Here is a 13,666-nt window from a genome sequence, read left to right as displayed (position 1 = left end):
CTGCCTTTTAGTGCCTATCTTATCTTTTGAAAGTGGAGGCTAAGAAAAAATCTGACCCTCAGGCAGACCAAAATAGCCTTACTCAGCAAGGAGACAATGACAAAAATGATGATTTCAGGAGCAGAGATTTACTGAAAGCAGCCTGCTCTGGGATACACATGCTGTTAGGGATTTTGACCCTGAAAAAATATATCCTCTTCCTATCCTCTCTCTAAGGAGAGGTCGAGCTGCTGTAGGAATGGAAACGGGGGCAAGGCCCTGACAAAGGTGTTCAAGCCAGAGAGCATATATAGATGGCAAAAATAGTTTTCTGTCTTGGTCATCTTGAACCTTTTTGCACCAGATATCTAGGGAGGAAGAGTTCTTATATAATCTCTGGGTTAGGTTGGGGCCTCATGAACATGACATTCCACAAAGTAGTTATCAGTGGCAGTTTAGGAGAAAACAAAAAATTATGATTTCGAATCCCTGGGGTTTTCAGGCTTTAAATGTAACCTCAAGGTGTATACATTCAGGAATTCCTCGTGTTTAATCAAAGTTAAGGTTTGGGGTTTTGATTCATGAAAAAACAGATTGGGGCTGGGCACGGCGTCTCAAGCCTGTAGTCCCATCGCTTTGAGGGCCAATGTGGGTGGATTGCTTGAGCCCAGGAATTCAAGACCAGCCTGGGCGAGAGAGAGAGAGAGAGAGAGAGAGAGAGAGAGAGAGAGAGAGAGAGAGAAGAAAAACAGGTTGGGTTGGCCTTTGAGGGATTGATCAGCCAGAAAAGTGAACACTTTCCAAAGGGTTTGTTTTTGTTGTTGTTGTCTTTTGAGACAGGGCCTCACTGTCGCCCAGACTGGAATGCAGTGGTGCCATCACTGCTCACTCCAGCCATGACATCCCTGGGCTCAAGTGATCCACCCCCCACATCAGCCTCCTTGGTAGTTGGGACTACAGGCGCATGCCACCACACCTGGCTAATTTTTTTGGTTTTTTGTTTTTTGTTTTGAGACAGAGTCCCTCTCTGTCGCCCAGGCTGGAGTGCAATCTTGGCTCACTGCAACCTCTGCCTCCCGGGTTCAAGCGATTCTCCTGCCTCAACCTCCCGAATAGCTGGGATTACAGGTGTCTGCCATCACACCCAGCTAATTTTTGTATTTTTAGTAGAGACAGGGTTTTGCCATGTTGGCCAGGCTGGTTTCCAACTCCTGACCTCAGGTAATCTACCCTCCTTGGCCTCCCAAAGTGCTGGGATTACAGGCGTGAGCCATTACACCCAGCTTTCCCATATACTTTAAATCATCTCTAGATTACTTGTAATGCCTAACTCAATATAAATACTATGTAAATAGTTATACCATATTTAGGGAATAATGACAAGGGAAAAAATTTGTAGATGTTCAGTACAGATGCAACCATCCACTTATTTTTTTCTGAATATTTTTGATCTGTGGTTGATCGTGATCGTGTACACTGATGTTGGATCCACAGACACAGAGGGTCAACCATAATTTACCTTTTTTTTTTTTGAGACAGGGTCTTGCTCTGTCGCCCAGACTGGACTACACATGATACAATCTCGGCTCACTGCAACCTCTGCCTTCCCGGCTCAAGCGGTTCTCATGCCTCAGCTAACAGAGTAGCTGGGATTACAGGTGCGCACCACCATGCCCAACTGATTTTTGTATTTTTTGTAGAGACAGTGTTTCACTATGTTGTCCAGGCTGATATCTAACTGCTGACCTCAAGTGATCTGCCGGCCTTTGCTTACCAAAGTGCTGGGATGACAAGCGTGAGCCACTAAGCCCAGCCTAATTTGCCTTTTTTCGTGTAAGTGGTTGGTACCATTGTCTTCTACTGCTGGCCCTAAGTGGACCTATGGATTCTCCTTTTACCTGCATGCAGCAATGATTAAGCCAAAATCATACTTTGTATCTTTTTTTTTTTTTTTTTTTTTTTTTTTTTGAGACGGAGTCTCGCTCTGTCGCCCAGGCTGGAGTGCAGTGGCGCGATCTCGGCTCACTGCAAGCTCCGCCTCCCGGGTTCACGCCATTCTCCTGCCTCAGCCTCCCGAGTAGCTGGGACTACAGGCGCCCACAACCGCGCCCGGCTAATTTTTTGTATTTTTAGTAGAGACGGGGTTTCACCGTGGTCTCGATCTCCTGACCTTGTGATCCGCCCGCCTCGGCCTCCCAAAGTGCTGGGATTACAGGCGTGAGCCACCGCGCCCGGCCCATACTTTGTATCTTAAAAATCATAATGTCAAAGTTAATAGCCCCCTAAGTCTAGAAGCATCCTGAGAAGCTAAGAATTTGTTTGATAAAAAGAAGCAGATCTGAGAAACTGTTGTGTGATAGCTGAGAAAAGAGCCACTGTCAAGAGCTTAGACAAACAAACAGGCCTTGCCTTCCCTCCAGGCTAGACTGTCTGCATTCGTGTGCATTTACCCCCAAATGGTACTTTGCATTTAGAATCATAAGTTTTAGGGACCTAAGGGGGCCTTAAAGAATCTAGTTAAATTACTATCACCACCAGCACCTTCCCCAGGAAATCCCAATGGATGAGGAAACTGTGGCCCAGAGAAATGAGGTGTTTTTGCCCAAGGTCACACAGTTAATGACAGAACCAGAACTGGGCCTAGTGCATTTCTTTATTTCGTATCTCCTGTTGTATAGGGCAGGGCTGCAAAGGCCTGTCTGGGTTTTACCCTTAAGTCCAGGCTAGGAATTACGGCTATGGGACCTGCCCGTTGACAGTGTTCTCTGGAATCTGTTCCTGAAACGAAGCCTAAATTCCCACCTGTCCATTCATAGGTCTGGAAAACTTTGAAGCTGATAAACAAAGGTATGGGAGGTGTGGCAGTTATTCCAGAGTCTTCTGGCTTTGCCAAAGTTTAGCTTTGATCATTCTTTGGACCACTACCCCTCCCTTTTTTTTTTTTTTTTTTTTTTTAATTTTTGAAACAGGGTTCCACTCTGTTGCTCAGGGTGGAGTGCAATGGTATGATCAGGGCTCACCTCAGCTTCCCTAGTAGCCAGGACCACAGGTGCACACCACCATGCCTGGCTAATTTTTTCATATTTTGTACAGATTAAGTCTCACTATGTTGCCCAGGCTGGTCTCGAACTGCTGGGCTCAAGTGATTCTCCAACCTCTGCCTCCCAAAGTGCTGGGATTAGAGGTGCAAGCCACCACACCTGGCCTGGACCACTACTCTTGATGTCCTCTAGTGACCAAAAAGAACACAGCTTCTTCCTACTGAGCTTACCGTACATCAGAAATTTTTGTAGATCACTATCAATCTTGACTTTTGCAAGAAATATATTCCTGGGGTATACAGCGTAGTCAGAAAAGTAGCATATGAGACCTAACACTTTCTCCTAAAATGGAATGTACAGATATAGACAGAAAAGCCTAAAACCAAAAAGCTTTTATCATCTGTCTCTGGATACAGAAATGTTAGAGGGGTAAATGAACTAATTTCTTTTTTTATCATGCTATGATTTATTAGTCTGTTATACATGATCCATCTTGTGAATGGTGGCATTCTGTCTCCAGGAACGTGGGCCAATATTTGCAGGGTAAAGAACAAGCATGGGAGCAGGCTGGTGACCCTCTAGAAAGCAAGAAGAGAGAAGTAGACTCTGAGGGCAAAAAGGTCGAGACAGGCATTTCTGAAGCCAAATGGTGTTGAAATAACATACCGCAGGCCTTTTTCCTTGTCAGCGTAATCCAATTGAGAATGCCCAACTGCCCCTGATAAAAGTCACTCAGGAGTGAAGAGCTTCGCTACCAGGGAAAGCAGCTTATGTGTGCATTTCGGCTCAGGAATGTGCCAGCCCAATGCTGGCCAAATGAGAAAAGGCTGCTGTGGCCTAGAGAACACAGCCTCCTGGGAGGATGGTGGCTGTTCCCTTGTCACTTAGGAGAGTGTTCTGTTTTGTCCAAGGGCAGCGCTTGAGGCCACATGTTGAGGCCTTTGACACAGATTATCAGAGATGGTAGCAGCTCTGACATGAGAAAATAATGTCAAGATTCAGCCGGGCGCAGTGGTTCACGCCTGTAATCCCAGCACTTTGGGAGGCCGAGGCGGGCAGATCACGAGGTCAGGAGATGGAGACCATCCTGTCTAACACAGTGAAACCCCATCTCTACTAATAATACAGAAAATTAGCTGGGTGTGGTGGCAGGCACCTGTAGTCCCAGCTACTCGGGAGGCTGTGACAGGAGAATGGCTTGAACCAGAGAGGCGGAGGTTGCAGTGAGCCGAAATTGTGCCATTGTGCTCCAGGCTGGGCGACAGAGCGAGACTTCGTCTCAAAAAAAAAAAAAAAAAAAAGTCAAGATTCACCCCCGTTTTGGACAGGTCACCTCATCATTTGAGAAGACAAGAGAAATGGGAGACATCTGCAGATTCTCAGATAGACATTGGGCCAAATTGACACTTCTGTTTTAATGTCATAATTGGGGAGTGAAGCACCCTACCCAGTCGTATTGAGTACAGTATGAGCAGAACACCACCAAGACATCTCCAAAGGGCTTCACTTTGCTTTGGGTTGAAGTGACTCATGAGCCTCTCCAGAAATAATTTAATAATTCTTGTTGTAATTTGTCACTGACTGTCCAGAAATTGGACCTGGATTTGATTCTAGAAGGATCCCAAGTGTTTTCTCTAATGGGGGATTAGATTTCCCCTCCTTGTACCCTTTTTCCCCCAGATGACTGGTTCATCTTAGAACATGGACCAGTCACCTTCAGAGCACCCCTCTACCTAATCTGTACTCTGTGTTTACTGGACTGTTTGTGCCTTGAGGTTGACAGCCTTCCAGGGCGGGAATTTTGGCTGCTTGGCTGGGGTGTCAGATGTCTCCTTGGTTGTGAAATTATTCAGCCTGCTTACTATGAGCAGAATCATGGCACTTTTCTCCTGAAGAACTCAGGCAGTTCTCACTCTTCTGGAGAAGATCCAGACAATTGAATCTCAGTCCCCAGCCAGGCTGAACTGTGAGATAGGACACCAGAAACCTTTCTGTTCTAGCCTCGTAGGAAGCAGTAAAGTTGGGTGGCTACGAGCAGAGCTTTTAGAGTCGGATGGACCTGAATTTGATTCCCATTTCCACTACTAGCTAGCTGTATGACCTTAGCTGGTGGGGACATCTCCTTATCCTTTCTAAGCCTCGTTTTCATCTTCAAAATGGGGTTAATTATGAAGAGCGAAGGTATGTAAAGTGCATAGCACATGGCATGGCACAGGTAATAAATGTTAGCTGCTGCTGTTACTGTTAACTCTTCTAAAGTGAGGATGAGTACTTTAATAATTCATTTTAAAAAGGAAGCCTGTTCTTTCTCTGATACCTCGGAGAAAGCTGAAGCCCTCAGAAATTAAAAGTGCTATCCCAAATTGTACGGTAAATAACAACTACCTGTTATGTCAGTATTTATTCTTAACTTGTATTCCTTTTATGGTTTAGGATTCAAAGGTAGAATTTTTTTATATATATTTACTTTTAAGAAATGAACTGGTGGCTGGGCGCAATGTCTCACGCCTGTAATCCCAGCACTTTGGGAGGCCAAGGCGGGCGGATCACGAGGTCAGGAGATCAAAACCATCCTGGCCAACATGGTGAAACCCCATCTCTACTAAAAATACAAAAATTAGCTGGATGTGGTGGCGTGTGCCTGTAGTCCCAGCTACTCGGGAGGCTGAGGCAGGAGAATGGCGTAAACCTGGGAGGCGGAGCTTGCAGTGAGCCGAGATCCGGCCACTGCACTCCAGCCTGGGTGACAGAGACTCCGTCTCAAAAAAAAAAAGTATTTAAAATTTTTTATAACAATGTGACAGTAGTTACATGTATGTTGATTCTAGCAATAAAAAGTTGGACTTTATGTTTTTTAAATTTTTCTAGTAATTCACTCTATTTTATAAAACTATGGGTCTGCAGTGGATTGACATAAAGGAAAAAAAAAACTGACTCTTCACCACAGATAGTTTGACAAGCACTATTCTAGACGACCATCTGAACATCTCACCAGGATTATAAATTCAAATTTGTTTGTTTTTAAATTACATGTTTACGAAAAGGTACCCCTTAAATTAGAAATACCCTTACTAATGGCTGGACATAGTGATTCATGCCTGTAATCACAGCACTTTGGGAGGCTGAGGCAGGTGGACCACCTGAGGTCAGGAGTGGAGTTTGAGACCAACCTGGCCAACATGAAGAAACCCCGTCTCTACTAAAAATATAAAAATTAGCTGGGCATGGTGGTACACGGCTGTAATCCCAACTACCTGGGAGGCTGAGGCAGGAGAATCGCTTGAACCCGGGAGGCAGAGGTTGCAGTGAGCCAAGATCACACCACTGCACTCCAGCCTGGGTGACAGAGCAAGACTCTGTCTCAGAAAAAGAAAAAGGAAAAAAAAAGAAATAATCCTTACTAGTGATGCCCTGCTAGGAGTTCAACTTTCCCCCAACCCCATGTGCTGCAGAGCTGCTCCTATTAAAGCTTCTCTTATGCTCCTGGCAATCATCAGTTGAACCTAGAGAGCAAAACTCTTGTTCTCCCTAGACAAAACTCTTTGAGGAAAGTTAACTTTATATATCATGATTCTCTTTTTGGGAAGAGGTAGGGAAGTGACATGATAATGAAAGTTCCTGGTGGGCTCATTAAAAAGTTTAGCCCTTCTAGTTTTTCATCAGTAGGTTTCTATAAAGCACTGACTTACAAAATGAAAGTGCTGGAATGAATATATCTTAGCAGTCATAGATTCTAATAATCTTTTTTTTTTTTTTTTTTAAACAGAGTCTCCCTCTGGTCACCCAGGCTGGAGTGCAGTGGTGCAATCTCAGCTCATTGTAGCCTCCGCCTCTCAAGTTCAAGCAATTCTCATGCCTCAGCCTCCAAAGTAGCTGAGATTACAGGCAAATGCCACCACACCAGGCTAATTTTTTTTGTATTTTAGTAGAGACATGGTTTCACTCTGTTGGCCAGGCTGGTCTCGAACTCCTGACCTCAAGTGATCCACTTGCCTCGACCTCCCAAAGTGCTGGGATTACAGGTGTGAGCCACTGCACCCAGCTGATTTCAACTATCTGATTTGACAGATGAAGGTCTTGGGTATCATATGTCTGGCTATTGATAGGAGTGAGACTACTGATCCCTAGTCCATTGACTAAATTGTATGCTGTGTGAGGGTTACACACAGAGCCTTGGCCGGGTGTGGTGGCTTATGCCTGTAATCCCAGCACTTTGGGAGGCCAAGGCAGGCGGATCACCTGAGGTCGGGAGTTTTGAGACCAGCCTGACAAACATGGAGAAACCCGGTCTCTACTAAAAATACAAAATTAGCTGGGCATGGTGGTGCTCATCAATACAGTGATGAGAGAAACCAAGAAGATCTGAACAATGGAGAGACATACTATGTTCATGAATTGGTAGGCACAACATAGCAAAGATATTGTGTCTCCCCAAATTGATCTATAGACTCAATGCAATTCCTTTCAAACTTCCAACAAGGCAAGTTTATCTTAAATTGAAATGCAAAGGCAAAGGAATTGGAACACAGAATGATATTGGAAAAAAAAACGAAGTTGGAGGAATCACACCACTGTTATTAAGACTTAGTATAAGCCGGGTGCAGTGGCTCACGCCTGTAATCCCAACACTTTGGGAGGCCGAGGTGAGTGGATCACCTGAGGTCAGGAGTTCGAGACCAGCCTGGCCAACATGATGAAATCCCGTCTCTACTAAAAATAGAAAAATTAGTCAGGCAAGGTGGTGCGTGCCTGTAATCCCAGCTACTCGGGAGGCCGAGGCATGCGAATTGCTTGAACCCGGGAGGTGGAGGTTGCAGTGAGCCAAGATCATGCCACTGCCCTCCAGCCTGGGCGACAGAGTGAGACTCTGTTTCAAAAAAAGACTTAGTATATATTGGCCGAGCACAGTGGCTCACGCCTATAATGCCAGCACTTTGGGAGGCCGAGCGGGTGGATCACAAGGTCAAGAGATTGAGACCATCCTGGCCAACATGGTGAAACCCCATTGTTACTAAAAATACAAAAATTGGCCGGGTGCAGTGGCTCACGCCTGTAATCCCAGCACTTTGGGAGGCCAAGGTGGGCGGATCACAAGGTCAGGAGATCGAGACCATCTTGGCTAACACGGTGAAACCCTGTCTCTACTGAAAATATAAAAAATTAGCCAGGTGTGGTGGCGGGCACCTGTAGTCCCAGCTACTCGGGAGGCTGAGGCAGGAGAATCGCTTGAACCCAGGAGGCGAGATTGCAGTAAGCCAAGATCGAGCCACGCACTCCAACCTGGGCAACAGAGCAAGACTCCATCTCAGAAAAAAAAAAAAAGACTTAGTATATAATTATAATAATTAACACAGTGTGCTGTTGTCACACTTAAACACATAGATCAGTGAAACAGAACAGAGAACCCAGAAGAGACTCACACAAATATGGCAAATTTAATTTTAATTTTAATTTTTTGGAACAGGGTCTCACTCTGCACCCCAGGCTGGAGTGCAGTGGTATGATCACAGCTCACTGCAGCCTCAAGCTCCCAGGCTCAAGCAATCCTCCTACCTCAGTCTCCTGAGTAGCTGGGACTACAGGCACGTGCCATCATGCCTGGTTAATTTTTTTTTTTTTTGAGACAGGATCTCATTCTGTCACCAAGGCTGGAGTGCAGTGGCACGATCTCAGCTCACTACAACCTCTTACCTCCTGGGTTCAAGATACTCTTTCACCTTAGCCTCCCCAGTAGCTGGGTCTACAGGTGTGTGCCACCATGCCCCACTAATTTTTGTATTTTTTGGTAGAGATGGGGTTTCACCATGTTTGCCAGTCTGGTCTTGAACTCCTGACCTCAGGTGATCCACCCACCTCAGCCTCCCAAAGTGCTGGGATTATAGGCATGAGCCACTGCTCCTGGTCCATGCGTGTTTTTTTTGTTTGTTTGTTTTTAATTTTCTTTTTTTTTTTTTTTTTTTTTTGAGACAGAGTCTTGCTCTGTCACCCAGGCTGGAGTGCAGTGGTGCGATCTCGGCTCACTGTAAGCTCCACCTCCCGGGTTCACACCATTCTTCTGCCTCAGCCTCCCGAGTAGCTGGGACTACAGGCACCCACCACCATGCCCGGCTAATTTTTTGTATTTTTAGTAGAGACGGGGTTTCACCATATTAGCCAGGATGGTGTTGATCTCCTGACCTCATGATCCACCTGCTTCCGTGTCCCAAAGTGCTGGGATTACAGGCGTGAGCCACCGCACCCGCCTTTTTAAAAAAACTATTTTCTATAGAGACGGTCTCACTGTATTCCCCAGGCTGGTCTTGAACTCCTAGACTCAAGGGATACACCCACCTCAGCCGTCCAAAGTGCTGGGACCAGTGCGCAGCCTGGTCAATTTATTTCTGACAGAGGTGCAAAGACAACTTAATGAGACTTGTTGGAAACGGTAGGAAATTCTTAGGCAAAGAAAAAATGAGCCTCAATCTAAACCTCACACCTTATACAAAAATTAACTCAAAATAGATCATAGGTGGAAAACATAAATCTGTAAACATTTTAGGAGAAAATGAGGGGGGCGGAAATCTTTGTGACTTGCAATTAGGCAGAGTCAATTTAGACATTAAACCAAAACACAATCCATAAAGTATTAGTAAATTGGACTTCATCAAGAGTAAAAATGTCTGTTCTATGGAAGATGTTAAGGGAATGAAAAAAATAAGCTTAAGACTGGGAGAAAATACTTACAAATAATTGTACCACTACTGAAGGACTTGAATTCAGAATAAAGAAGTCTCCAAACTCAATAGTAAGAAAACAATTTAGTTTAATAATGGATAAAAGACTTGATCAGTCATGTCACCCAAAAGGATATACAGATGGCAAATAAACACATGAAAAGATGTTCAACATAATTAGTCATTAGAGAAATACAAATTTAAACCACATGGAGATACTATTACCTACATACTTGAATCGCTTAAGTAAAAACACTGAAATACCAAGTACTGAAGAGGATGTGGAGAAACTAGAATTCCTATTGCTAGTGGGAATACAAAGTGATAAAATTACATTGGAAAAGAGTTTGACAGTAAAGCTAAACACACCTTTGCCCTTTGACCCAGGAATCTTACCCCTGGGTACTTACCCTAAAGAAGTGGAAACCTGTGTTCACACAAACACTGGTACACGAATGTTTATAGCAGCTCCATTCAAAATTGCCCCAAACTGGAGATCCCACACGTCCTTCAACCGGTGAACGGATAAAGAAACTGTGGTACATACGGGTAATGAATACTACTCAGCAGTAAAAAGAAACAAGCTACTGATATATGTAATATATATCAATATATATGCAATATATCAATATTTCCAGCCTGCAATAGCTTGGAAAAATTTCAAAGGCATCATGTTGAATGAAGGAAGCCAATCTGATAATTGGCTGTAAAATTATATGCTGTATAAATCATTCATTTAAAGAAAAGAATTAATTTTACCAAATTAACAAAAAGAGACTGAATGCACATCACTCTAGAAGTGTGGATCCCAGATGTAAAACTGCCCTATTCTTTCACCATGAAGGAAGACATGAAGCAAGTATATAGTTGTAGCAACTAAATGAAATCACAGAAAATCTGTACCTGTCCCAATTCACAAAGAGTTTTTTCCTCTAGACTTTTATGTCAAATATACCACATGACCACTTTTAAGATAACAGACCAAATTGTACATAATTTATGTGCCTAAAGCAGCAAGACTAGATTACTTTACATTTTTTGTGTGCCTTTTTTTTTTTTTTTTAAGACGGAGTCTTGCTCTGTCACCCAGGCTGGAGTGCAATGGCGCAAGCTCAGCTCACTGCAAACTCCATCTACTGGGTTCACACCATTCTCCTGCCTCAGCCTCCCAAGTAGCTGGGACTACAGGCACCCGCCACCACACCCAGCTAATTTTTTTGTATTTTTAGTAGAGACGGGGTTTCACCGTGTTAGGCAGGATGGTCTCGATCTCCTGACCTCATGATCCTCCCGCCTCGGCCTCCCAAAGTGCTGGGATTACAGGTGTGAGCCACCGCGCCCGGCCCTTTTATGTGCTTTTTTCAAGTATGTTATGTATTTCAGTTTTTCCAAATATTTTAAATTCCTTCTACCTCAACCCCACCACCATCACCACTACACACACACACACACACACACACACACACACACACACACGTTCTTCTCTAGGTTTTTTCTGTAAATTTTACATCTCTAGGTGGGGGTAGTGGGGGAAGAGAAGCAGGTTTTTTACAGCTGATGTGATCACTGTACAGACAAGCTTGGAAAATGCTACCCAATCTGCCAATTAATTAAAGCATTAATCTGAGGAGCAGCCGGGCCCAGGGAATGTTTACCCAGGGAGGAGGGGGGGTGATAGGAATTGAGTAGGCAGCTCCCTATATTTGCATGAAAATGAAAGTGCTTAGGAAACTCTGCTTTTGTCTCTAAAGGTGGGACAGCCTAGATCACATCCCTAAACATTTTTGGTCTCTTTAGGAAACCTTTTAGGGAGCTGGTCTCTAAAAGATGAAAGCACAGCACAATCTAGAAAAACAAATTTAAATGCTGGGCAGAGTAGGGTAGAACAAGTACAGTGTAGTATTCTTTGACCTGGAATGGAATCTTCTAAATTCAGGTGTAAAATTTCATCTATTCAGGTAGAATAGATGAAGGGGTTTTCCAAGTTTTGGAACCATATAGGCTGGTTCAAATCCCAGCTCTGCATATTAGTTGTATGATTTGGGACCAAGCATGTATTTGATCTGAGCCTTTTCTCATCTGTGAAATAAAGATTATCAATTGCCCCTTCATCTCAGAGCAGTTAGTTCTCTGCTTACTCTAGGAAGGAAACAGGCTGGAGAGTGGTTACGAACTTCCAAGATTACAGACTGCCTCCACGACTGAGAGACTGCCCAGCCTTTTGTTCTTGTTAAACTTATTTTTCAGCAAGGGACTATAAACTTCAAAGTTTCCTCTCACCCTCCTGGAATATGCTGCACTCTTTCTCTAAGAGAAGTGGCCCTGACCATAACAGCAAAGGACATAAAGACAGGAATCCACCTTTGGACCTAAGGGTCACATTGGCTCTACCCAAGATGACGTTACCTATTTATATCATGGGAGGGTGGTGAAATGGGCGTGGAAAATTGACTCACAATATTTGATGATATTGAAGAATTATTGTTAATTTTTTAAAATTGTGATAAAATACATATAATGCAAATTTTACCATTTTAACCATTTGTTAACTCTTTAAGCACAATATTATGGGCCAGGCACGGTGGCTCACACCTGTAATCCTAGCTCTTTGGGAGGCCAAGGCGGGCACATTGCTTGAGCTCAGGAGTTCGAGACCAACCTGGGCAACATGGCATAACCCCATCTCTACTAAAAATACAAAATTAGTGGCTCACGCCTGTAATCCCACCACTTTGGGAGGCTGAGGCGGGCGGATCACGAGGTCAGGAGATTGAGACCATCCTGGCTAACATGGTGAAACACCGTCTCTACTAAAAATGTAAAAAATTAGCTGGGCGTGGTGGTGGGCGCCTGTAGTCCCAGCTGCTTGGGAGGCTAAGGCAGGAGAATGGCACGAACCCAGGAGGTGGAGCTTGCAGTGAGCCGAGATCACGCCACTGCACTCCCACCTGGACGACAGAGCGAGACTCCGTTTAAGAAAAAAAAAAAGGCTGGGCGCGGTGGCTCACACCTGTAATCCCAGTGCTTTGGGAGGCCGAGGCGGGCGGATCACAAGGTCAGGAGATCAAGACCATCCTGGCTAACACGGTGAAACCCCGTTTCTACTAAAAAATACAAAAAATTAGCCGGGCGTGGTGGCGGGCGCTTGTAGTCCCAGCTACTTGGGAGGCTGAGGCAGGAGAATGGCGTGAACCCGGAAGGCAGAGCGTGCCGTGAGCCAAGATGGAGCCACTGCACTCCAGCCTGGGTGACAGAGCGAGACTCCATCCCCCCCCCCCAAAAAAAAAGAAAAAATTATCTGGGTGTGGTGACAGACGCCTGTAGTCCCAGCTACTGAGGAGCCTGAGGGACTTGAGCCCTGGACGTGGAGGTTTGCAGTGAGCTGAGATCATGCCACTGCACTCCAGAGCAGGACTCTGTCTCACCAAAAAAAAAAAAAAAAAAAGATAATATTGTGGTTTGTTCTTTTTTTAAGATTCCTAATCTTTTAGATCTACATACTGAAAATGTTACAGATAAAATGATACAGTGTCTGGGATTTGATTCAAGGTAATCCAGAGGGAAGAAGATTGACCCAACAACAAGGACCTCTAGCCTCATGGCACAAACAAGAACCTTTTTCCAGGGTTTTGCTTCTCTTAGATGATACCTCTTCATTTTTGTTTATTTTCTTGCAGAACTCTCAGAGATTGAGCCCAATGTATTCCTTCGTCCTTTTCTGGAAGTGATTCGCTCTGAAGATACCACTGGCCCTATCACTGGACTGGCACTCACCTCTGTCAACAAGTTCCTGTCCTATGCACTCATAGGTAAGAGCTCAGGCTTTGTTGCATGATCACAGCACTTCATTTACCACCTTTCCTGGGGTGCCTAGGCCTTAGGCAATGAGCTGGTGATAGTGGGAAATTTTTTCCAGTCATTTCTTTTCTTGTA

The 13,666-nt window shown here is 44.5% G+C and overlaps 1 protein-coding gene across 14 annotated transcripts in view; it reads left to right on the top strand.

The window, feature by feature from the left end:
* The window catches only part of LOC105478352 (golgi brefeldin A resistant guanine nucleotide exchange factor 1), a 139,470-nt gene that overhangs the window by 87,710 nt on the left and 38,094 nt on the right, over positions 1–13,666 (top strand). For all 14 annotated transcript variants that reach the window (XM_071069217.1, XM_071069218.1, XM_071069216.1 and 11 more), the window contains one exon: positions 13,411–13,542. In XM_071069217.1, coding sequence (XP_070925318.1) covers positions 13,411–13,542 — 132 coding nt within the window. The remainder of the gene's footprint in view (positions 1–13,410; positions 13,543–13,666) is intronic.

The sequence above is a fragment of the Macaca nemestrina genome, chromosome 9 (genome assembly GCF_043159975.1).
Source record: "Macaca nemestrina isolate mMacNem1 chromosome 9, mMacNem.hap1, whole genome shotgun sequence".
Taxonomy (NCBI): Eukaryota; Metazoa; Chordata; class Mammalia; order Primates; family Cercopithecidae; genus Macaca; species Macaca nemestrina.
The sequence above is the reverse complement of the archived record's forward strand: the minus strand, read 5'-3'. Positions and strand labels throughout refer to the sequence as shown.